Source organism: Eleutherodactylus coqui, chromosome 4, assembly GCF_035609145.1.
Source record: "Eleutherodactylus coqui strain aEleCoq1 chromosome 4, aEleCoq1.hap1, whole genome shotgun sequence".
NCBI lineage: Eukaryota > Metazoa > Chordata > Amphibia > Anura > Eleutherodactylidae > Eleutherodactylus > Eleutherodactylus coqui.
Window position 1 is genome coordinate 225,155,590 of NC_089840.1, and position 27,284 is coordinate 225,182,873.

A 27,284-nucleotide genomic window follows, 5' to 3' on the forward strand; every position below is an offset into this window, starting at 1 on the left:
AGCCGAGGATGCACAGTACTCGGATGAGCGCTGCACTCCCCTCATTCTAGCCATCAGCAAGGGTCTCAGCAGCAGGATCTCCACTATCAAAACTTTTGACATGTCAAGTGTTTTCTGACAGTTCAGCTACTCTTTAGGGAGAGTAATTGAATCCCCAAATAAAGTTTAAACTTAAGGTTTGAGTTGAGTGAATCCCGCTACTCACAGGGGTCCAGGATGCAGAGAGGTGGGTTACTTCAAGCACCGTCCTCCCACTGTAGAGCAGCTGCTCCACCTGTCTTTGTGCCTGCAGAACTAGTTTGGCTAGAGGCGGAAAGTCACCAGTGAATTTACAGTATTTTACTAGTATAATGGTGGCTCTGAAGGGTCAAACTTCTCCCACACATTGGTCCTCTAGAGCCAATACTGTGCAAGTCAGTGAAAGAAGTACACTGAATGGCCTCTTCAATAGAGACCCCCTCAGAACCGCATTAGTTTCCCATCCACAGATTACACTGCAACTAATTTTTTAATAGTTTAAAAAGTAATTGATGTTTCTGTAATATTAAAACCTGCTGCTGCCGCTGGTACCATTGACTTCTAGCAGCAGGTCTCACTTTCAAGTAATGAACCATTTCCTTTATTTAAGATGATAACAGTTTTAATATTACTATTCGACTGTTTTTGGTGCAAAATAATGTTTGGATCTTGACTTCCCCCTGTAAGAAAGATTACTTTCCCTCTGTGAGAACCAGCAAAAGTCGCCCATCATATTCGGACTGTACTTCCCTTTGTAACTGTCTTCAATGACTGAGATGTCCTGTGTGCAGAATACGCTGTGAATAGAACCCATTAATTTCAATGGGTTTGTTCACAGAAGTGTATTTGTGTAGCCGCGTGAAAAAATATGCAGCATGACCTTGTTGGGGTGTATTACACACTGCAATAAGCCATTGATGTGAATCGGCGGGCACAAATACGCAAGGAGTACGCAAGAAGCCTGCCTATTTGCACACCATTTCAAGGAGCATGTCTATGTTGTTGTGCACTTGAAAAACGCGAGCGCAAGTGATTTTTGGTCATGCAAATATTGCATTTGCATGACTGACATGCACTTACGTCCATGGTAATGAGCCCCATTAGTAACTTCCATAATAGCCCAAGTACTAATAGTGACCCCACAATAACCTCAGTAGTAATAGTGACCCCCACAGTGGCCTCAGCAGTAATAGTGACCCCCACAGTGGCCCCAGTAGTAGTAGTAGTGACCTCCACAGTGGCCTCAGTAGTAATAGTGACCCCCACAGTGGCCTCAGCAGTAATAGTGACCCCTACAGTGGCCTCAGCAGTAATAGTGACCCCCACAAGGGCCTCAGTAGTAAGTGACCCCCATAGTGGCCCCAGTAGTAAGTGACCCCCATGATGGCCCCAGTAGTAACAGTGTCATCTATAGTTGCCCCAGTAGTAATAGTGACCACCATAGTAGTCCCAGGGATGCTGCCCAGCCAGTGGCCAATAGCAACCCTCCCATTGGATCGGGAATAGGTAATCTGGTGTCATGAGGCACAGGTTTAATTGCAGAAGGTATATTTGGATACAGAATGTTATCTTTCTGTCTACTGGAGAAACCTTTAGTATTTCTCATGGAGACGTAACAGTCAGTATGGTGATTTCTTTGTTCTCACCATATCATCAAAATGGTGAATGGCCTTCTAATCTTGCCTTTCAGCCCCTGTGTGAGATGAGTGTTACATGACACACAGATGATGTGCCGTGCCACTTCTTATCTTGGTCACCAAGCTTTATTTCGAAATACATTTAATAGGCACACTTTACCAAGAATATTATTCCCCTCCACTGTGTCCTTGTTGTGAACTGTCCGCAGACATAGCAGAAATTGTCTGGGCTGTTTAGACATCCGCGCTGCTCAGCCATATTGTTATTTAATTTGGTAACATAGTCCCAGTCTAAACCATGACCTGTAAAAACACAGGTCATTAATTACAACTTACTGGTGGATGATCCGCAGCGCTTCCACGGCGTGGAAACCTACCCTATATGTTACATAAACCTACCCTTATAGTGTTCTGTCAGTGCGCGGTGTGTAACAGCGATTGCAAAATAGTTACGCAATCACTTTTGTTGTTCTTTTTATCAAACAAGGTTAATGACGAGCCGACTGGATTAATTGTATAGGCATATTTCCAAAAAATACAATACAACGGCAATTGGATTACATTATTCCTCATAACCGGAAAACCTTACGAGGCAGAAAAACTGAATATCATATTTGAATTCAGTGCACTTATGTTACTATAAGCCGCCTATCTGCTTATGGGTTACAAAAATTGTGTTCCACAGTGTAATAGAAGACCCAGAATACCAAGGAAACATTCTCCACACAATTTCCCCATGGCCACCAGTCTGAATTGTTCACACCTGACATGAAGCGTCCATCGATTCACGCTGCTTGCTTCAAGTTCTAAACCACCTATCAGCATGGTGCAACAGAAATCTGAATACATCTGACTGGACGATGTTTTTCCATTGCTCAGTAATCCAATTTTCGTGCTCTTTATTTCTCTTCGAGAGCAATGACTCTTGACCTGGCTCTGCTGTCATAGCCCATCTGTGCTAAGGAATGACAAGTTATGCATTTGGACACTTTAGTTGGAGCATCAGCATTATCTTCAGCTCCAATCTGCTTGAGGCCTTAGTCACACGGGCGTTTTTTGCCGCGATTTGCGGATCGCATGACGGATGCGCATCCGCAAATCGCGTGACCCGGGCCGAAAAATCGCCTGAAAAAACTGCTCCTAGCCGCGTTTCAATAGAAACGGGCCGGAGCTGTCCAGCGCTTTGAATTCAATGGAGCCGGCAATACAGTGCTGAGCCAATCAGAGGCAGCTCTCACTCACACCCATTCATGAATTCATGAATGGGTGTGAGTGAGAGCTGCCTCTGATTGGTTAAGCGCTGAGCCAATCAGAGGCAGCTCTCACTCACACCCACTGCAGGCCGGCCGCGCTGAACTCCGTCTGCCGGGACAAGGTGAGTATATATATTTTTTTTATTTTTACACATTTCTGGATGAATTGCAGGGAAGGGCTTATATATTTAAGCCCTTCCCGACAATTCATCCCGCGATCGCCGGCAGCCCATTTCTTTCAATGGAGGCGGCTGTATTGGCGGCTCCATTGAATTCAATGGGCAAACATCGTTCTTCTCTGCCACAGCTGTTGCAGCTGTGGCAGAGAAGAATGATTTGTCTAGTATATGCTCTCAATGGGGTCGGCGCTGCTGCCGCCGGCCCCATTGAGCGCATATAGAGAAGAGAACAGGAATCGCATATCGCAGATAGGTGTGATCTGCGATTTCTGTTCTATAATTTATCGGACGAGCGCATAAAAAGCGCTCATGTGTCCTATACCATTGCAAAGCAATGGTTTTATAAAATCGCCGGACGCATGCGCATGCGCAAATCGCGCAAAAAAACGCCCATCTGACTAAGGCCTGACTGTGCACTGTCTGCTTGTCCAAGTAATTCCTGACCTCCTCCTCTGACTCCTTTCATCGACAAGTTGTTTCTGTCTACAGGATCCACTTTTGCTGGATGTTTTTTTCTCATTTACACCATTTTCAGTATACAGTTGACACTGTTGGACAAGAAGACCCCACAAGGTTGAAAGCTCTTGAAATTCTGGCCCCGGCAAGTCTATCATCAATGACCAGACCTCATTGGAAGCCTCTTAGGTCGCTCTATTTTTCCATCCTAAAATAAATTTAGACTGAAACCGGCTAATGGCAAACTTACTCACCTGATTTTATGCTGCACTTTGGGGGTCATGGATGTAAAGGCCCATTTACATGCAAGGATAATCGTTCAAAAGATAGATTTTGAGCGATTGTTTTGCATAAACTGCTAATGGACACAAATGTCCATTAGCAGCTTATCACATTCATTTGCATGTAAATGAGCCTCCAGGACCTGTATGCAGGGAACAGTAGGTGCTCTGTTCTCTGCATTCAGCTCCTTTGTCCTGCCATGGGGCTGCAAGCTGAATACAATGTAATCAGCACTCCCATGGAGAATACAGCACCATGGACAGCAGAAACAACATGCGGTCTGTGTTATCTTCTCTCCGGCTAGATGATGGATTTTATGTTCACCTAAAAATCCTCGTTCAGCCGAAGAGTGAAAGATGGGAGAAGTTACACACAACGATTATTGCTAAAACGATGGCTTTTGAGCGAATTTTGACCAATAATTGTTACGTGTACATGGGCCTTAAGTTCCATACAGGGAAGCGCCAACTGCAAAAGGGCCCTTGTCTCTAATAAAGTGCTCATTCAGTGTAAAGTGGTGATTACACCTCTTTTATCTTTTGGGTCACAAGCAAGGACATACAATGATTCAGTGCAAAAACCTTGCACACTAGAGGATGCATGTGGTATCACTAACAGGGCACAGGGATGTTGAGCATTGCTTCAGTCAAACTATAATTATTAGGTTTTTATTTGGAGGTGTGTATCATAATGCAGCAGGTTTTAACCCTTTATATAACCTCAACCATTGACAAACAGTGCATCCCACACAGCTCTAACAATGGAAAAATAAAAATATGGGTCTTTGGAGGCAAAGACACAAAAAGAATTATCACAATTTTTAAAGTGTTTTATTGCGCAAAAGTAGTAAAATATGAAAAATATATTAATTTAGTAGTGCTGTAATCGTACTGACCCACAGAATAAATAAATATATTATATACACAGCACAGTGAACAGAAAAGATTTTGAACGCAAAAAAAAAAAATGATGACTGAATTGTAGTTTTTTTAAAATTCCACCTCCAAAAAAGTAATTAAAAGTTACATTATATGTACTGCAAAATGCTGCAATAAAAATACAACTCATCTGCAAAAGAAAAAAAACAGCCCCCACCCCCATTCAGCTATATCAACAAGAAAAAGTTATGTCTCTTTCAACGTAACAGCAATTTTTATGTAACTTTTTTTAAGTGCCAGGCACCATATAATGCCATGTGATTGACACGGGGCACCGAAGGAGCTGTCTGCCACTATTATACGGCTATGATGGCGATAGGGCTACTTTCTCAATGACGACACTGTACTGTGAAAGTGCTAGTAAGTGCAGTGATTCTCTTCTCTCGCATCATTCTAATTATCCGTTCCATTTCTACAGTCTAAGACACTGTTATCTGTCACGGTGCTCTAAGAAACTGGGTAACACCTTGTCAAAAAAGCTGTGAGAACAAAATGTCCCATGGAGAAGACAAACCTCTCAATGAAATGCAGGATAAAAATCCAATTATTCTTCATCCGGAGTTTGTTTTATGTCATCAAAAATAGTCATGTGTTACGATAAGGATTTAACCTCTCCATTGTCTTGCCCAATTTTGTAATGCAAGTATGCTGCATGCAGAACCCGTCCATGGACCTCTAGAAGCCTGCCAAAAAAGTATTTTTTGCCGAATGGCTGCTCAGTATGCTTTTTGTTAACTGTATTTAAAACTATAGCTAACGGCACTTTTTCAATATAAGGGCATTGCACAAAGACCAGGTAAATCGGGAGTCAAAGGGTAAAGTATGCAACTGTATACCATAGGCCCAATGTGCACTCAACGACTGGGTGAATAGTCTGACATAGTTTCCAAGAGTAATACTAGTATATTGACAGATTATGGCAGGGCAGCTTAAACTGTAGTAAAGGTGCAAATTGCATTGCAGGACGAAGACATGGCTAGAGGAAGTTAAGGTCCTAAAACTGATTGTTGTGGTCCCAAGCATAAAATTGTAAGTAAGTAAACTTTTTTAAGCTTTAGTTATTTGATGTATAAGGGAGGCATATATTTATCAGGTATGCTAATGACCAGTGATTAGTGGAATAATCACTCCATATATAATCACTTTCATGATATCACGAAAATCATTGAAAATCGGCATAGTCGATTCTGACTCCCATTAAAGTCAATGGGAATAAAAATCTTGTTCACTAATTTGCCCGCCAGAAGGTCCCTAACACAGCCAGATTGCATGGGAATATAGCCACTAGAGATGAGCGAGTATACTCGCTAAGGCACATTACTCGAGCTAGTAGTGCCTTGGCCGAGTATCTCCCCGCTCATCTCTAAAGATTCGGGGCCGGCGCGGGTGACAGGTGAGTTGCAGCGGGGAGCGGGGGGGAGAGAGGGAGAGAGAGATCTCCCCTCCGTTCCTCCCCGCTCTCCCCCGCAGCTCCCCAAATCTTTAGAGACGAGCGGGGAGATACTCGGCTAAGGCACTACTCGCTCGAGTAATGTGCCTTAGCGAGTATACTCGCTCATCTCTAATAGCCACACATCTAGGGAACACTGTGCTTTTCCCAAAAGAACAAGGGTGTCACTGAAAACAAAAGAAGGCCTACATAGGGTCTCCTAGGTCAAAAATTGTAGAATGAAGACAGCAGGTGAATACAACATTTAAACATGGGCTGGGTACAAGGAACAGTTGGAGAGCTACAAAACATTTGGCTACGCAAGACAGCAGGTGTGCTGCTTGTTTTAAAAGAAATGTCATAAAGTTTTCAAGGACAAATTCTGCCGGGAGAACACAACACTTTAGAATGGGCCTCCTCCAAGGAAAAGCTGTAAAGTTACCAAAAATTACACCAATGAAGACAGCAGGTGTGCAGATTGCTTTAAAAACAGCCATAAAGTTTGTAAAATTCAAATTCTACCAGGTGAACAGAACAGCCAAGCACGGGCCTGATCCAAGGGAACGCTGTAGAGCTACAGCTGTTTCTTGTGCTTGAGAAAATTTTTGTTTTGGGAGAAGAAGGAGGAAACATGGCAGAAGCAGTAGGAGAGAAGCTGCAGTTCCACCACCATCGACAAGTCACCTAACCCTTGCTTTGTCAGGTTTCTTTTCTATTTGTTATTTTTTTTTACTTCGTCCTTTTTTGCTTACTTTTTAGTGTAGTTTTATGTAACCTAGCTAACTTTGTAGTTTGCAGAAAACCACTGCTAGCTGTGTAAGGCGTATGAATAATTTGAAGTTGCCGTATTGGTGACTTTGAACAACGTCTGAGGCTGCTGACACGCACTGTGTTTGTTTGCTGTTTCCCTGTTGGATTTTCTTTGATTTTATATTAACAAGAAAACACAGCCAACTAAATAAGCCACGATTTCTAAAAGGCAAAGTATGTGGGAACAAAAGGCCATAGAGTATAGAGTTTTCCCTGTAATTGAAATCCTCAAAATCCATTGTTGTGTCAGGCTTGCAAATAATTCGTAGTGGCCAGACTTGTGACTTTAAACAACAGGCAGAGAACTGCAATATTTTCCATGCCAAAGCATATTTTATTTTCTACTTTGTTGCTATATATGTTGACAGCAGCAGAAATATATCCTCACCCATTGTACAGACCACGTTTTGGATAGGCATATTAACGTGATGCAGCAAGTTTCCATACTCCCTCCAATAGAACACTGTTTAACCCCTTAACGCCCACCCATACATCCTTTGATGGCGCCTGTTAAGGGGCTTTATTCTGTAGTGCTGTCTCACGTGCCAAGGGAAGTGAGTGCTCGGTTGTCAGACAGCCAGGCACTTGCTCTAACATTGGAGACCAAAGAAACCTCAGATCCACAGTGTTTAACCCTTTACACGCCATTGTCAGTGCAACCTCACCCATCAAACCTCTGCGATGTGATCGCAGGGTCCCGAAAAATTGCTATGGCACCCAGACATTTGAATATAGCCCCCTGGTCTGTGAGGCTCAGCATCTAGCGGACCATAATAGGATTTCTAATACACTACTATACTGAAGTATAGTAGTATATTAGATGAATGATGAAATATTGTGATATTCAAATTCCAGAGTGGGACAAAAATAAAAAGTAAAAGTATAAAAAAATAGTAAAAAAAAATAAAAAAATAAAAACATCAAAACCCCACCTTTCCCCCTTTACTATCTACAAAAAAGAAAACCAAATATTTGGTATTGCTGTGATTATAATGACCCGGAAAAAAACGTTAGTACATTAACCCACACAGTGCATGTCATGGAAAAAATAGCTAATTTTGCCTATCTCGCCTTACAAAAACCAGAATGGAAAGTGATCAAAACATTGCACGGATCAACAGATGGTACCATTAAAAAGTACAACTCATCCCACAAAGAAAAACCTCACACAGCACCGTTGACAAAAAAAGAAAAATGTTAGGGGTCCTTAAATGCTGCGATAAACAAGAAATAAATTTTTCTTAAAAAGTGTCACAACGTTAAAAAAATTACTAAGGCCGCCTGCACACGGGCGGAAATCCCGCGGGATTTCCGCCGCTCAAAGCCTGCATAGGAGTGCATTACAATACGCACTCCTATGCAGACGGACGCGGTTTGGCCGCGCGAAATGTCGCGCAGCAAACAAACCGCGGCATGTCCTATTTTTGTGCGGGGCTCGCAGAGCCTCGCACAGATACATCACTCACCCGGCTGCCGGCTTGCACACATTCGCTGCGTTTTTAACACGTGCAAAAAAAAGTAAGAAACACCCATAGATTTCTGCTTTATCGAGCGTATTCACTGCATATCTATGAAAATCCATTGACTTCAATATGAAATTTCGGTCCGTAATAGGGACAAAAACAGGATATGCTTTTTCACAAGCGTAAAACCTGAGCGTTAAAATACCAGGTCTAAATACCCCAATACAAGTCAGTGAGGTTTTTGCTGTCCATATTACACACATAAGAATGCACATGTTATACTGGAGTGCAAATATGCCCGCTTGAATGAGGTCTTAGATGTGCCTGTGGCATGTCTTAATAGAAGGCCTGCAGAAATACAATATACTGCAATACTGAATTATCACAGTATACTGTATGAGTGATCAGATGATTACTAGTTTAAGTCCGATAGTGGCGGCTAGCAGCGCTGAGAGCGCAGCATAGAGCGGGAGGTGAGTATGTAAGTTTTTTATTTTATTACATACTCTGTCTCGCCACTGCCACCAAAGTTTGGAGTTCTCAGAAAACCCCTTTAGGGCGCCCACCCACTGGCGTTTGCGATTTTCGTGCGTGAAAAACGCCGCGTTTTCGCGGCGTTTTTCCCGGCGTTTTTTGCCGCGTTTTCGTGGCGTTTTCGCGGCTTTTCCATTAATTTCCATTGACTTTCATGGGTGCATTAGGAGAAAAATAAGGACACATATGCAACTGACAGTTCCTATGTTAAAAAACGCAACGCAACGCAAAACGCCAGTGGACAGGAGTACATTCAATTCTAATTGCTCTGCAGAAAAAACGCAAAACGCAAAGAAAAAAAAATCGCCAGTGGGTGGGCGCCCTTAGTTAAAAAATATATATATTGATAGTTGAAAAAAAAAACAAAAAACTTTTTCCATTTTAATAAAAATAAAAACAGACAAAACAAATATATTTGGTATTGAAGTGTCCATAAAAGTCCAATGTATTAAAAGTATGTATTTTTAATCCCACTCAGTGAACAAAAAAATAAACAACTTCAAAATTGTGCCCCTTTGGTTACCCTCTCTCCAAGAAAAAAACGTATAAAAAGCAATCAAAAAGTCATATATACCCCAAATACTGGCTAACTGCATATCTTTAGGGCTTACGGCCATTGCGCTTGCCCTGCTGCCGATTGTGCCGGTGGCGATTGTGCCTGCCTTATGGCAATTGTGCCTATGGCGACCGTGTCTGCTTTGCAGATCTTCAGGTATTGTATTTTTGGCTTTTTCAGTAAATAATGAGATTAGTTGGGGGAGCATATTAGCCTTTTACTCCATACTTCAGCCCTAACAACCAATGAGGTTGAATTAGCGAACCCAAACAACCAATCAGGTTGAATCAGACAACCCAAACAGCAAATCAGGTTCCTGGAATTGTGAATCAGAACCAATCAGGTTGCTGGAATTGTGAATCAGAAGCAATCAGGTTGCTGGAATTGCTCCATAGTACTGAGCTGATGAGTAAGATGCTAATATGCGTTGGGGGAACATATGAGGCAGTGTCGGGAAATATTATCTTGCTGACAGAGTAGTAGATGCTTAGAAGAGACTTCCAGCAGACGTAGTTGGAAAATCAACAGTAAGTGAATGTGAGCTGCCTGGAAGAAGTATAGATCTATCCTTAGGCCTCTTTCACACGAACGTCATTTTAGCGCTCCAATAGCCGTGCTAAAACATCGCAGCTATCAGAGCTTAAAATCTCGTGAACGAAGGATAGCCGTGATCAAGTTGCGGCTATTTTTCACGATTTTACACGGCTGGCTGTGGCGTCTTGCAGTTCACTGATGCTGCAGCCGTAAAATCCCTCGCTTGGCAAAACAATGTAAATGACTCGAAATGCCTCCCTAGAGGCAACTGTGAGCCGCTGCAGAATATCCCACCACCACCACCTTTGCCGGCCGGCCGCATAGACTCCTATAGGAGTCTATAAAGCCGCCGGCGGTTTGCCTTCAAAGGATAAGACAAGACCTACTTTGCGTTAAACTGATGCCCATGTGATTGACGCCTAAGAGAGAAATTTAAAGGTGGTCTTTTTCTATCTCCAATCATCTATGTTTCTGAAGGAATCTTCCCCCTAAAATTTTCCTTCCGTTCAAAAGCCTGGGCGGAAAACAGGCAGACCCTGTTATAGTCAACAGGGTCCGCCTGGCCCTGTTCGGTTCCTTCCAGAGTTGGAGCCGTTCAGCCACGGGGATTCCCTTTTCCTGCTTCATGAATGGAGCAGGAAAGCCGAATCCCCAATGCAGATGTGAAACCACCATTAAACAAACATTATATTACTAAACATAAACTTAATTTAAGTTTTACTTTTCCAACAATGGAAAATCCAATTGTTCATGAGAATCAATGAAAAAATACTCTTCCCATATTCTACTGTATATTGCGTCAGTAGAAAAGTGTGCCCTGCTGAAGAAGCCGGCATACGGGAGTAAGGTTTCTTCTATCAATACTCCCTGCAGTGTGAGCTGCTTATGGATTTACTTGGACTCAGACTGTAAACAATACAAGAACAATTCCCCAAAGCAGAAATGGGAGAACAAAAGCTGAATTTAATTCAATGGTAATATCCTGAGTAAGAAGTATTACACTTCATTGTATAAATACCTGCAACACAAGACTTGATTTAGTATATTATGGGGGATATCTATCAAATGTGCAAGAAAAAGTGGAGAAGTTGCCTAAAGCAATAGCTTGATAGCTTTCCTTGAATACTTCATGAACATTGTGTAACATACTGAATAGAAAGTATGCTACCAGTAGGCTGTGTCGCTAAATATGCTATTGCAAGGGGGGGGGGGGGTGGAGTGAGAGAGAGATCTACCCCCCATTCCTCCCCGCTCCCCCTCGCCGCTCCCTGCCGCAACCCGAATCTTTCGAGGCGAGCGGGCAGGTACTCGCATAAGGCAATACTCATTCGAGTAGTTTGACTTAGCGAGTACGCTCGCTCATCTCTAGTAACTAATGCAAACCAAATGCCCAATGAGTCGGACTTACAGACAGCTGGTAATTTTCTGCAGAGGGTCACAAGCCCATGTGTCAGGATTAGTGATGAGTGAACTTTTAAAGCTGGTTCAGCTGGTTTGCCGAATTTGGTTCGGATCTAATAATTTTGGACCGAACCCAAGCTTTACCATTACCTCTAATAGTGGTGTATAACACTGTCTAAGAGCCATAAATGCCCCGTGTAATAAGTACTCTAAGGTCACCTAGGAATGCATGTAAGTACTTTTGAGCTGTTGTAAGGCAAAGTTAATGAGGAACAAGAAGAATACGAAGAAAACAAGTATTTGCAAAGTATTATGGGCTACCCTGAGGTCATGTGATCCTTCTTCCTTCTCCTTTCTGATGCCATTGTAGTGGGTATGGTTGAAATGAACAACCCAAGGTTCTGGTTTACGCAAAGCCAGACTTTTAGCAAAGTTCAACCCGTAACAGGACTCGACTGTTTCAGTTCACTCAACACTAGTCAGGTTGTCGTCACTGCGCGGCGGGGGACTGACATAATTGGAACCGGAGTGATGGAGGATCAGTATGTCTTCTTATTAGAGATGAGCGAACGCGTTCGTCCGAGCTTGATATTCGTGCGAATATTAGGGTGTTCGGGATGTTCGTTATTCGTGACGAACACCATGCGGTGTTCTGGTTACTTTCACTTCCTTCCCTGAGACGTTAGCGCGCTTTTCTGGCCAATTGAAAGACAGGGAAGGCATTACAACTTCCCCCTGCAACGTTTAAGCCCTATACCACCCCCCTGCTGTGAGTGGCTGGCGAGATCAGGTGTTCGCCTAATATAAAAGTCGGCCCCTCCCGCGGTTCGCCTCAGATGCGGTGTGAGTTAGATGAGGGACAGTGCTGTTTATACCGGAGCTGCTGTAGGGAAAGAATTGGTAGTTAGTGTAGGCTTCAAGACCCCCCAAAGGTCCTTATTAGGGCCACTGATAGCTGTGTGTTGGCTGCTGTTAGCAGTGGGATTTTTTTTTTCTCAAAATCGCCTCTGCAGACCGTTGCACCTGGCATTAGGGACAGAAGTGCTGCATAGGCAGGGAGAGTGTTAGGAGTGAGTGTAGCCTTCAAGAACCTCAACGGTCCTTTCTAGGGCCATATTTATCCGTGTGCAGTACTGTCCAGGCTGCTGTTGGCTGTGCTGCATTTTTTTTGGGCTTCTCAAAATCGCCTCTGCAGAGCATTGCACCCTCCATTGATACTGCAGGGAAAGAATTGTATAGGCAGGGCCACAACACCGTTATTATTCATAGAATATACGCAGTGCTGCCTGTTGGTGGGAAAAAACTGAAAACAAATCTATTTGTCCAGCCTCTGTCCGTCCTTACGGGCGGTGGACACGTGTGAGCTGCGTGAAAAACATTGCTAAATCATACGCACCCAGCTACGCTTTACTGCTGGCTTCGCCATTTGCTTTCCTTAATTGGGAAAAAAAATACCTGCTCTCCAAGAGTTATAATAACTCTGCTACCCTCACGTTCTGTGACACATAAGCAGGGACACAGCGCAGTTATTAAACTTCGCAGGTTCATTGAATATACGCAGTGCTGCCTGTTGGTGGGAAAAAACTGAAAACAAATCTATTTGTCCAGCCTGTGTCCGTCCTTACGCCTGTGGAGACGTGTGAGCTGCGTGAAAAACATTGCTAAATCATACGCAGCCAGCTACGCTTTACTGCTAGGTTCGCCATTTGCTTTCCTTAATTGGGAAAAAAAATACCTGCTCTCCAAGAGTTATAATAACTCTGCTACCCTCACGTTCTGTGACACATAAGCAGGGACACAGCACAGTTATTAAACTTCTCAGGTTCATTGAATATACGCAGTGCTGCCTGTTGGTGGGAAAAAACTGAAAAGAAATCTATTTGTCCAGCCTGTATCCGTCCTTACGCCTGTGGAGACGTGTGAGCTGCGTGAAAAACATTGCTAAATCATACGCAGCCAGCTACGCTTTACTGCTGGGTTCGCCATTTGCTTTCCTTAATTGGGAAAAAAAATACCTGCTCTCCAAGAGTTATAATAACTCTGCTACCCTCACGTTCTGTGACACATAAGCAGGGACACAGCACAGTTATTAAACTTCTCAGGTTCATAGAATATACGCAGTGCTGCCTGTTGGTGGGAAAAAACTGAAAACAAATCTATTTGTCCAGCCTCTGTCCGTCCTTACGGGCGGTGGACACGTGTGAGCTGTGTGAAAAACATTGCTAAATCATACGCAGCCAGCTACGCTTTACTGCTGGCTTCGCCATTTGCTTTCCTTAATTGGGAAAAAAAATACCTGCTCTCCAAGAGTTATAATAACTCTGCTACCCTCACGTTCTGTGACACATAAGCAGGGACACAGCACAGTTATTAAACTTCTCAGGTTCATAGAATATACGCAGTGCTGCCTGTTGGTGGGAAAAAACTGAAAACAAATCTATTTGTCCAGCCTCTGTCCGTCCTTACGGGCGGTGGACACGTGTGAGCTGTGTGAAAAACATTGCTAAATCATACGCAGCCAGCTACGCTTTACTGCTGGCTTCGCCATTTGCTTTCCTTAATTGGGAAAAAAAATACCTGCTCTCCAAGAGTTATAATAACTCTGCTACCCTCACGTTCTGTGACACATAAGCAGGGACACAGCACAGTTATTAAACTTCTCAGGTTCATAGAATATACGCAGTGCTGCCTGTTGGTGGGAAAAAACTGAAAACAAATCTATTTGTCCAGCCTCTGTCCGTCCTTACGGGCGGTGGACACGTGTGAGCTGTGTGAAAAACATTGCTAAATCATACGCAGCCAGCTACGCTTTACTGCTGGCTTCGCCATTTGCTTTCCTTAATTGGGAAAAAAAATACCTGCTCTCCAAGAGTTATAATAACTCTGCTACCCTCACGTTCTGTGACACATAAGCAGGGACACAGCACAGTTATTAAACTTAGATAATTCATTCACTAGAGGCAGTGGGGCCTTTCGTTTTCCAAAAAGGGCAAAAATTATATTTGCCCTGCAGTCTTGCGCCAATTTATTTCCTGCCTGGGAAATCTAATCACTGGTAATACAGCATGCTGAGGGGTAGGGGTAAGCCTAGAGGACGTGGACGTGGACGTGGCCGAGGACGCGGAGGGCCAAGTGAGGGTGTGGGCACAGGCCAAGCTCCTGATCCAGGTGTGTCGCAGCTGTCTGCTGCGCGATTAGGAGAGAGGCACGTTTCTGGCGTCCCCACATTCATCGCCCAATTAATGGGTCCACGTGGGAGACGGTTATTAGAAAATGAGCAGTGTGAGCAGGTCCTGTCCTGGATGGCAGAAAGTGCTTCGAGCAACCTATCGTCTACCCGCAGTTCTGCGCCGTCCACTGCTGCCAATCCGAATCCTCTGTCTGCTGCTCCTCCTTCCTCCCAGCCTCCTCACTCCACTACAATGACACCTGCTCAGGAGCGGGAACACTCCCAGGAACTGTTCTCGGGCCCCTGCTTAGATTGGGCAGCAGCGGTTCCTCTCCCACCAGAGGAGTTTATCGTCACTGATGCCCAACCATTCGAAAGTTCCCGGGGTCCGGGGGAAGAGGCTGGGGACTTCCGCCAACTGTCTCAACAACTTTCTGTGGGTGAGGAGGACGATGACGATCAGACACAGTTGTCTTGCAGTGAGGTAGTAGTAAGGGCAGTAAGTCCCAGGGAGCAGCGCACAGAGGATTCGGAGGAAGAGCAGCAGGACGATGAGGTGACTGACCCCACCTGGTGTGCAACGCTTACTCAGGAGGACAGGTCTTCAGAGGGGGAGTCAAGGGCATCAGCAGGGCAGGTTGCAAGAGGCAGTGCAGTGGCCAGGGGTAGAGGCAGGGCCAGACCGAATAATCCACCAAGTGTTTCCCAAAGCGCCCCCTCGCGCCATGCCACCCTGCGGAGGCCGAGGTGCTCTAAGGTCTGGCAGTTTTTCACAGAGACGCCTGACGACCGACGAACAGTGGTGTGCAACCTTTGTCGCGCAAAGCTCAGCCGGGGAGCCAACACCAACAGCCTCACCACCACCACCATGCGCAGACATATGATGGCCAAGCACCCCGCAAGGTGGGACAAAGGCCGTTCACCGCCTCCGGTTTGCACCCCTGCCTCTCCCCCTGTGCCCCAACCTGCCACTGAGATGCAACCCCCCTCTCAGGACACAGGCACTACCGCCTCATGGCCTGCACCCACACCCTCATCTCCGCTGTCCTCGGCCCCATCCAGCAGTGTAGTTCAGCGCACCGTTCAGCCGTCGCTTGCGCAAGTGTTCGAGCGCAAGCGCAAGTACGCCGCCACGCACCCGCACGCTCAAACGTTAACCGTCCGCATCGCAAAATTCATCAGCCTTGAGATGCTGCCGTATAGGGTTGTGGAAACGGAGTCCTTCAAAAGTATCATGGAGGCGGCGGCCCCGCGCTACTCAGTTCCCAGTCGCCACTACTTTTCCCGATGTGCCGTCCCAGCCCTGCACGACCACGTCTCCCGCAACATTGTGCGCGCCCTCACCAACGCGGTTACTGCCACGGTCCACTTAACTACGGACACGTGGACAAGCACAGGCGGGCAGGGCCACTACATCTCCCTGACGGCACATTGGGTGAATTTAGTGGAGGCTGGGACAGAGTCAGAGCCTGGGACCGCTCACGTCCTACCCACCCCCAGAATTGCGGGCCCCAGCTCGGTGGTGGTATCTGCGGAGGTGTATGCTTCCTCCACTAAAGCACCCTCCTCCTCCTCCTCCTCCTCCTCTGTCTCACAATCAAGATGTGTTAGCAGCAGCATGTCGCCAGCAGTCGGTGTCGCGCGGTGTGGCAGCACAGCGGTGGGCAAGCGTCAGCAGGCCGTGCTGAAACTACTCAGCTTAGGCGATAAGAGGCACACGGCCCACGAACTGCTGCAGGGTCTGACACAGCAGACCGACCGCTGGCTTGCGCCGCTGAGCCTCCAACCGGGCATGGTCGTGTGTGACAACGGCCGTAACCTGGTGGCGGCTCTGCAGCTCGGCAGCCTCACGCACGTGCCATGCCTGGCCCACGTCTTTAATTTGGTGGTTCAGCGGTTTCTGAAAAGCTACCCACGCTTGTCAGACCTGCTCGTAAAGGCGCGCCGGCTCTGCGCACATTTCCGCAAGTCCCACACGGACGCTGCCACCCTGCGCACCCTGCAACATCACTTTAAGCTGCCAGTGCACCGACTGCTGTGCGACGTGCCCACACGGTGGAACTCTACGCTCCACATGTTGGCCAGGCTCTATGAACAGCGTAGAGCTATAGTCGAATACCAACTCCAACATGGGCGGCGCAGTGGGAGTCAGCCTCCTCAATTCCTTTCAGAAGAGTGGGCCTGGTTGGCAGACATCTGCCATGTCCTTGGTAATTTTGAGGAGTCTACCCAGGTGGTGAGCGGCGATGCTACAATCATTAGCGTCACCATTCCTCTGCTATGCATCTTGAGAAATTCCCTGCAAACCATAAAGGCAGCTGCTTTGCGCTCGGAAACGGGGGCGGGGGAAGACAGTATGCCGCTGGATAGTCAGGGCACCCTCCTGTCTATTTCTCAACGCGTACAGGAGGAGGAGGAGGAGCATGAGGAGGATGAGGAGGAGGGGGAAGAGACAGCTTGGCCCGCTGCTGACGGTACACCGGCTGATTGCCTGTCATCCTTTCAGCGTGTATGGCCTGAGGAGGAGGAGGAGGAGGAGGATCCTGAAAGTGATCTTCCTAGTGAAGACAGCCATGTGTTGCGTACAGGTACCCTGGCACACATGGCTGACTTCATGTTAGGATGCCTTTCTCGTGACCCTCGCGTTGCACGCATTCTGGCCACTACGGATTACTGGGTGTACACACTGCTCGATCCACGGTATAAGGAGAACCTGCCCACTCTGATTCCCGAAGAGGAAAGGGGTTCGAGAGTGTTGCTATACCACAGGACCCTTGCGGACAAGCTGATGGTAAAATTCCCAGCCGACAGCGCTAGTGGCAGAAGGCGCAGTTCCGAGGGCCATGTTGCAGGGGATGTGCGTAGATCGAGCAGCATGTACATCCCAGGCAGTGCAACAGTCTTTAAGGGCCTGGCCAGCTTTATGGCTCCCCACCAAGACTGTGTCACCGCTCCCCAGTCACGGCTGAGTCGGCGGGAGCACTGCAAAAGGATGGTGAGGGAGTACGTAGCGGATCGCACGACCATCCTTGGTGACGCCTCTGCCCCCTACAACTACTGGGTGTCGAAGCTGGACACGTGGCCTGAACTAGCCCTGTATGCCCTTGAGGTGCTTGCTTGTCCTGCGGCTAGCGTGTTGTCGGAGAGGGTGTTTAGTGCGGCTGGGGGAATCATCACCGATAAGCGTAGCCGCTTGTCAACCGACAGTGCCGACAGGCTAACACTCATCAAGATGAACAAAGGCTGGATTTCGCCAGACTTCTGTTCTCCACCAGCGGACAGCAGCGATACGTAAGCAATACGTAGGCTGCACCCGCGGATGGAAGCTACGTTCTCTCTCACCATCCAAAACGGGGACATTTGTGCTTCATCAATCTGTGTCTAATATTCCTCCTCCTCCTCCTCCTGTTCCTCCTCGTGAAACCTCACGTAATCACGCTGAACGGGCAATTTTTCTTAGGGCCACAAGGCTCACTCAAATAATTTTTCTGAACAATTTTTATAAGTTTCAATGCGCTTAAAAGCATTGGAACTTTAACTTGAACCAATTTTTCGTTACACTGGGCTGCCTCCAGGCCTAGTTACCACTTAAGCCACATTAACCAAAGCGATTAATGGGTTTCACCTGCCCTCTTGGCTGGCCATGGCCAATTTTTGGGATGTACATTAGTACTGTTGATACAGCAATTTTTGTGGGCCCTCGCCTACAGTGTAATCAAATTAATTTTTAGCCCACCTGCATTACAGCTGACGTTACCTCAGCTGTGTTGGGCAATGCAATGGGATATTTTTGTGTACCGCCGGTGGGTTCCAGGGAGCCACCCATGCTGTAGGTGCACACTGAGTTTTTAATACTTCTGTACACTTCTAAAAAACCCGTCTGACTGGGGCATGCAGTGTGGGCCGAAGCCCACCTGTATTACGCACGACATTACTACCTCAGCTGTGTTGGGCAATGCAATGGGATATTTCTATGTACCGCCGGTGGCTTCCTGGCACCCACCCAGGCAGTGGGTCCACAGGGAGTTAAACCTACATGTGTCCACTTGTAAAGAACCCCAGTCTGACTGGGGCATGCAGTGTGGGCCGAAACCCACCTGCATTAACCCTTTCCAGTCCACTGTGTGACCTGTGAAGACATTAGGGTTTAAGGCTGTACAGCTCCGTTGTTGGTAGACGTCCGTCGGGGTTCTCTTACTGTATATTGCCAGCCTCTCTGCTGTCGGAGCCTATCCTACGTGTCAGCTCATGCAGTACTGGCTTTAGCCAGCATATAGCGCCGTTGTATAACAGCAGAAAAAGAGTAAGCCCCCTAGGAAAACCATATACAAATTGGATTGGAAAGGGTTAAGCACAACATTACTACCTCAGCTGTGTTGGGCAATGCAATGGGATATTTCTATGTACCGCCGGTGGCTTCCTGGCACCCACCCATGCTGTAGGTGCACACGGAGTTTTTACTACATCTGTACACTTATAAAGAACCCCAGTCAGACTGGGGCATGCAGTGTGGGCCGAAGCCCACCTGCATTAAGCACGACATTACTACCTCAGCTGTGTTGGGCAATGCAATGGGATATTTCTGTGTACCGCCGGTGGGTTCCAGGGAGCCACCCATGCTGTGGGTCGACAGGGACTTCACAATAGGGAGTTGTACCTGCCTGTGTCTATGAATTAAAAAGCCCGGTCTGACTGGGGCATGCAGACACCTTGACAGAATGAATAGTGTGTGGCACATAGGTTCCCCATTGCTATGCCCACGTGTGCAGCTCCTGATGGCGGTGGCACAGGATTCTATTTATCATTGCTTCTGTACAGCATTGTGGGCTATCGCTCCGCCACTTTTAAAGAGGGTCGCTGCCTAGCCGTGCCAACCTCTGCAGTGTGTGCCTGCGGTCCCTCGTCATGGCAGACGCAATTCTAAATAGACATGAGCGTGGTGTGGCATGAGGGCAGCTGAAGGCTGCGCAGGGACACTTTGGTGTGCGCTGTGGGGGGGAGGGGGGCCGTTTGGGCAGCATGTAACCCAGGAGAAGTGTCAGTGGAGTGTCATGCAGGCAGTGATTGTGCTTTGTTGGAGGTAGTGTGGTGCTTAGCAAAGGTATGCCATGCTAATGAGGGCTTTTCAGAAGTAAAAGTTGTTGGGAGGGGGGGGGGCCCACTCTTGCCGGTATTGTGGCTTAATAGTGGGACCTGGGAACTTGAGATGCAGCCCAACATGTAGCCCCTCGCCTGCCCTATCCGTCACTGTGTCATTCCCATCACTTTCCTGAATTGCCCAGATTTTCACACATGAAAACCTTAGCGAGCATCGGCGAAATACAAAAATGTTCTGGTCGCCCATTGACTTCAATGGGGTTCGTTGTTCGAAACGAACCCTCGAGCATCACGGGAAGTTCGTTACGAATAACGAACACCCGAACATTTTGGTGTTCGCTCATCTCTACTTCTTATGTTTTTTACACTATGCTGAGCAGATATCGATGACATTTTTCTCTCTGGACAACCTTAATAATATTAAGGCACTATACATGCTATTAACATACAGTATGTCAGGGCTGGATAAAACCAAAGAACCAGGTAGATAATGCAGCTAAAAATTAGTAGTCCCTTATTGCTGGCCGCTTAACAAGGTTGGAATTTTCGCCACATCTGACTTCTAGAACTAAGAATATCAGAAGTTTCCTGATACTGTGACTTTAGAAAAGAAATATGTTTCAAAATCCCTAAGTGCTGATATCAAAAGGCCGTCCTCTCAAGAACTTAGTTAGAAATTATATAGTTTGTATATGTCAATGGTCTCAAAATGTTGGGTTAGATGTACTGATATATATAACAGGTATTCACATCACAAGATACATAGCTGTAATACGGGGGTACTTAACTACTTTTTGCAAATGTCCGCCCTCCTAAGTCTGCCGTCAGATGAAAGTTCAGCCAAACCCAGGTAATGAGGGTTAAAACAAGGCACACAGTTGTGATTACGTATAAACATTGATACGATTATGACGATACCAAATATGTATACGTTTTTTCTTACTACCTTTGCACTATAGAGCACCTACCTCACCATAATCTGAGATCATAACTTTTTTTATTTTCCCATTGAGAGAGCAGTGGATTGTTTTTTGCAGAATGAGTGACGTCTTCTTTGATTGGTGACGTCAGTTTTTGTTTTACTTCACTATCCGGGCCCAGACCACGAGACCAGCTATTACTCATCTCTACACACTCTTTCCATCCTGCCGCTACCCTCAACGCCACTCTCAGTAACTCCCATAGTATAATGTGACCCTCTGTAGTGCCCTTCTTAATTCTACTGGCCCCTCTTAGTTATAGTAACCCTCTGTGGCGTCTTTGATTTTAGTTTTCCACCTCCACTAACTCCTCAATCAGGGGCGTAACTATAGGGGATGCAGGGGATGTGGTTGCTCCCGGCCCCAGGAGCCTTAGGGTGTCCATAAGGCCTATCTTCTCCATATGGGGAGCCCAGTGCTATGAAGAAAGCATTATAGTTGTGTGCCCCTTTACAGATTTTGCATCCAGGCCCAGAAGCTTCTAGTTACTCCTCTTTTCTCAATCATTCAGTCCCATGTAAAACCAGAATTTCTCTCTCTTCATCACTTACATCATACCGTCCCATACAAAGAAATATCACTTCCCTCCGTTCAACCCCAACATACAGTCCCATGTAAACCTTACACTCTCCCTCCCATCATCCCCTCTTATAGCGCATGTAAAAAATTTTAAAAAGCCCCTATCTTCAGCCCCTCAACATACCCCTGAACATACAGTCCCAAATAATACATATCTCCCTCTCTTTTTAGAAAATATGATATACAGTTCCACGTAAAACGATCTCTTATCCTCTCTTCTGCCCCATCCAATATATAGTCCTCCTTTCACTGGTTCACACATATAAATGAGCTCTATGCTGCCTCCTGTTATGAGCCACAGCGTAGCCTCGCTTCCCCGCCACCACCGACTCCTGTTCTCAAGATCTCTGATCACCTAGAGCTGGGGAGTGAGCCCATACTGCAGTGTCAGGTCCTGTCAGGGTGATCACACTGAAAGGAGTTAGTGAAGGGGGAAGAGGTTTCTTCTCCTGGTCTGGACAGCCAGCGGCTGAGGTCCGCATTCAGTTGAGTACCTCTGCAGCAGTACATGTCAAATTCTTCCACAATCATTTCTAGTAAAACTATTGTATAAAAAGCCATGAAGTTCCCATGATACAGCATTTGGGAATGCTTTTAATGTCAGACTTCAAAAGAGAACACAAGGTGGAACAAACCAGTCCATGCTATCCCTGCTATTTATAAGTCTATGAGTACAACTTAATGCCGGCTTATTTACCACTATTACTACATCAGACAGAGAAATGTCGGAGTCACAAACCACCGCAAGGGATGATCTGTTCGACTTCAAATGCCGAAGCCGACCCACAGAGCTCGCATTTTAACATTTGCAAACACATTTTACTTTGTGTCATATTTAGAGATGAGCGAACGTACTCGGTAAGGGCGATTTCGCAATCGAGCACCGCGATTTTCGAGTACTTTACTACTTGGGTGAAAAGTACTCGGGTGCACCGGGGGTGAGCGGGGGGTTGCAGAGGGGAGTGGGGGGGGAGAGGGAGAGAGGGCTCCCCCCTGTTCCCCGCTGCTACCCCCCGCTCCGCCGCGCCCCCCCTGCCCCCCGGCGCAACCGAGTACTTTTCACCCAAGTAGTGAAGTACTCGAAAATCGCAGTGCTCGATTGCGAAAATCGCCCTTACCGAGTACGTTCGCTCATCTCTAGACTCATATTCATTAACGAAAAAGCTTTTTTTATGAATGCTTTCCTGTGCAGATTCCAAATAATTTTCTTTCATAGTTATTTTTCTCATAATCTCGCATATTGTCGACACAATTGTAATGGTCACAATAATTCAAAGTAATAATACCATAATAATGGAATAATTGCAGCCACGTTGGGCAAATATCAAGAAAATACACAGTAATGTAATTAAACCTAAAGCATCAAATATGCTTAGGCTGCACACTGTGTTGGTTAATTACCGGGATCATCGTCTATCTACAGTATAGTAGGTGTCATCTTTATACTGTACCACAATGGCTACACAAGTAGCCTGACATTAAATTACATTAACAACCATACATATGGGTTAGGACTAGAGATGAACGAACGTACTCGTTTAGGTCTATTTCGCAATCGAGCATCGCTTTTTTCGAGTAACTGCCTACTCGGGCGAAAAGATTCGGGGGGGGGGGGGGCGCCAGGAGTGAGCGGGGGGGTTGCAGAGGGCAGTGGGGGGGGGGGGGGGAGAGAGAGCTCCCCCCTGTTCCCCACTGCTACCCCCCGCTCCACCACGAGTAGGCAGTTACTCAAAAACAGCGATGCTCGATTGCGAAATAGCCCTAAACGGGTACGTTCGCTCATCTCTAGTTAGGACCAGCACTTAGTACCAAGCAGCAAGAAAGTCAAATGAATATAGCATAAAAAGTCATAAACACTTGTACATATATCATCACTTTGAGAATATATCTTAAAGTGCTGCTCTGGTTATGGACAGACAAAGATGGCCACACTGCAGTTCTATCTGATGTACACTGCGTATTGGTATGTCTCCTTGGTCTACGACACTACACATTGCTTGGATTGACCAGTGCTGTCCATATGGGTGTCACTAGCCGGTCAAAGCAGTATATGGCGTCTTAGACTACCAATGCATACTAAAGCACAATGTGCATCAGAGAAGTCATTCAGCCATCTTTGTCTTCCAGGATCGGAGAGTCACTTTAAATACAGGGCACAGGTCTGGATACTACAATGTAGATAAGATACAGGAGCGCTGAAAGTCATTGTAACTAGATTAATAAATGCATAGGAGATCTTACTTCACATGATAGGCTTGGAACATTGGGCTTCGTTAGCTTGGAGATTAGATGCTTGAAAGACCATGGTTTGGATTTGTACAAATACATCCATAGTCAATTTATGATTACTTGGCATATGAGTGATTGATTCATTACAAAAACTATATAAAGAGCATGGATACATCTTTTGTATGTGGAAAATGCTTATATCGTCAGCATACTTGGGGGTTCTTTACAGTAAAAGCAGTTAAGCTGTGGAAAACTCTACTGCATGAGATGGAAATGAACAAAGGGGTTGTCTAGTTGGAAAATATTGATGCCTTGATTTAGGACAGATGATCAATAGTAGATTGAGGGGAGACTGCCACTCTGGATTCCCTTAGTCAGCTGTTCACCAGGCCATTGCACTCATGCACCGAGCTGATTTCAGCAGGAAGCAGACAACTCCGTTCTTACTGCAGAGGCCAGGCTTGATATAACAGCAAAGTTCCCATTCACTTCAATGGGAACTTTTCTTGTCATACCAAACCTGGCCACTGCAGTGAGAACGGAGCTGTCTGCTTCCTACAGAAATCAGTTCAGTTTACACGCACCCTAAACAGCTGATTGGTAGGCCATAAACATCTGCTGATCTACTACTGATGAGCTACCGTGCAGACAGGCCATTGATAACTTACAACTGGACAACCCTCTTTAATGACGAACAGAATTTATGCAACTAAAGATAACTATGTGTACATTCAAATTATGTACATAATTGGTAAAGCAGAGGAGGGAATAGGAATAAATGCAGTATATCAAATTATGACACTTCTATAAGAAAACCAAAGTCTAGAAATGTTTCCATTTGGATGATGCTCATAGACAATAAGGATTAGAGAGGCAATCTCACCTGAGTTTGGAACAGACAGTTTGGTCCTCATGTAGGGAGGGAGTTTCACATTCGCTACTGCAAAAAACAGGTACAAAGGTAATTAAAATTGTATCCAGTGTAGAATTGTAACATTAGGTTTGTAGAGCTTTTCAGTCTGCGGTTGTAAATATGAATTCACTTCAAATTAAGGAACAATGTATACTACAAAGTTGCCGAGCTTTTTATTACACAATTATTGCTTGTTAACAATATACTTTAACCCTTTCCAATCCACTGTCTGACGTCTAAAGACATTCCATTTGAAGGCTGTACAGCTCCGATGTCGGAAGACATCCAGCTGGGTATTCTTACTGTATATTACTGGCCGCTCTATAGTCGGGGGCCTCTCCAGCATGTCCCATACCACAGTACTGGCTCTACCCAGCAGATGGTGCCATTGTATAATGGCAGAAAGAGAAAGACCCTAGGAAACCCTGAATCCAAAATTGGATTGCAAAGAGTTAATACCATGCATTACCTGATTTAGGGTACTTTCACATCTGCGTTGGAACCTCCAGTCGGAGGTTTCACCGCAGACCCGGGATGAAATACTGGAAGAAATAGCGCTGCATGCAGAAATTTTTCTTCCATCTAAAACTCGGGCGGAAACTGAACCAACCCCATTATAGTCAATAGGGTCCGTTGGGTTCTGTACTGAGACGGAGTCTATCGGCCATGGGGATTCCCCTTTCCTGATCCCTGAATGGAGCCGGAAAGCAGAATCCCCAGTGCAGATGTGAAACCACCCTTACTGATGTTTTATTTTTGACTGTGCTCTTCACATACAGAAAAAAGTTTGCCAAAATCAACAGACTTGACAAAGAAGAACAATGCGAAGTTTCACTTGTACTTGCCCTCAACAATTAATAATGACTTTCACATCCGTAAACAGTTTTCTAGGCTTTGTAAGATTTATACACTAAAAATAAACCTGAAAGTCTGCAGAAGCGTTTCACTTACTAAAAACAGGAAGAGTGCTGGGACATTTATAAGTCAGTGTCATGAAATATGGTAGATGGATTAAATACATTGTAGGCATGTCACAGGAAAGTTACTGGAGGGAGCGTACATCTCACCCAGATGCTGAGCCTAGGTGAGATGAAAAACCCAGAAATGATGGCTTCGTTCAATGAACTTAGTATACTTAGGTGTGCTACAGGCTAAATTTTATTGAAGTAATGGGTAGGTTGGTGGTGGACTCATCATTCACTGTCCCAATCCAGTAGGGACTTTTTCCTGGTTCTCAGCTCAGCTGTCTCCACGGAGCTAGTCACTGGGACATAGAAGACTGCAATCCCAGGTAGTCTGGGCCAGAGCCTGGGAGATGAACACAAGCACACTAGGTAATTCTGGCTGTTTGCTGACAAATGCTGCATGTTGGTGAAGAAGAACTCTGTCTAGTTAGTGTCCAGGCGGGCAGGTGTTTAATCTCTGTTTATTGCACAAAGTCTGTGTGCTGAAAGTGGCTGTTTTTTCTATAAATCTTCTATTTTTGGCATAAAATAAAGTTGAATGGACTTTATATGGACTTTGTGAACAACTGTGTCATTTCCAAACCCCTCCCTCAATGCACATCTTTCTACAACATGTAGATCTAGTTGTATATGCATAATTGTCGCTATGGGTTATTATATTCCCGAATGTCATCATAGACAATGGATTTTGAAGTGTATCTTTAGGTGCAAAAAGTTGTGCTCATTCATTTCTGGATACAGTTAGAGCTTCTGTCTTAATAATAGAGAGTTCTAAATACGCCCCTATACCCATATGTTAAATGCTGGTATACAAGCAGTAGCGACTAAAAGAAGCTGTCTGCATGCTGTTTATATAGTGCATTCAATTTAATATTAAGACAATATCCAAATATCTCCAAGGCGTCCTCCAGGGAAGTTGACAGAAACTTCACATGGTGCATATCTGCTGCAGGTTTTCCGCAGTTAAAAAGCTGCAGAAGATGTGCTTTAAATGCCCAGTGGCCAAATCGGCATAAAAATACAATATGTTGCATTTTTCTTGGCACGAACAAAATGCAAAAATGTGCAAATGTCATCAAACCCATTGAAATTAATGGGTTCCATTTACTGCGCAAATATGCCCGTGTGAACCCAGCCTACTTTAGGTCTATGCAGTAAATTTGGAGCTCTTGATAAGAAAAATGGAGCTGCGGACACTATAAAAATTCAAGATAAAATGAATCAGCAGAGAATCTAGAACACCTACAGTATTTAGGCTAAAAGGGTGCAGATTTACATTTACGTTCTGTTTCGTTTCCAACCACATGAACTAACAGAGAAAACTGGCAGACAGGTGTGGCAACGCCATGCCTGACTGTTACAGAGCGCTACATAGTTATAGTAGTGCAGATACATTGTAGTTATAGATGAGTGAGTATACTCGCTACAGGCAATTGCTCGAGTGAGCATTGCCTTTAGCAGCGAGTATCTCCCCCGCTCGAGACCGAAGGTTCGGGTGCCGGCAGCGGGCACGGAGCTGCGGGGGAGAACGGGGCGGAACAGAGGGGAGATCTCTCTCTCCCTCTCTCCCCCCTCTCCCTCCTGCTGACAGCTGCTACTCACAGCTCCGCTGCGCCGGCACCTGAACCTGCAGTCTCGAGCGGGGAGATACTCGCTAAAGGCAATGCTCGCTCGAGCAATTGCCTTTAGCGAGTATACTCGCTCATCTATAATTGTAGTCATTGCAAAGCAATGGCTATGAAAATAGCGCAGGGCACCAAATAAATGGTCAATTCATTAAACAAACAGATGTAGGCTGACAAATGTCAGTTTGGCATTTGTTATATCTGTATAATGAAATGGATTGAATATATATTTTAGAT

The 27,284-nt window shown here is 45.6% G+C and overlaps 1 protein-coding gene across 2 annotated transcripts in view; it reads right to left on the reverse strand.

Moving 5' to 3' along the window:
* FAM13C (family with sequence similarity 13 member C) overlaps positions 1-27,284 on the reverse strand; it is a 284,231-nt gene that overhangs the window by 107,853 nt on the left and 149,094 nt on the right. For both annotated transcript variants that reach the window (XM_066600788.1, XM_066600787.1), the window contains one exon: positions 24,428-24,484. In XM_066600788.1, the coding sequence (XP_066456885.1) occupies positions 24,428-24,484 (57 nt within the window). The remainder of the gene's footprint in view (positions 1-24,427; positions 24,485-27,284) is intronic.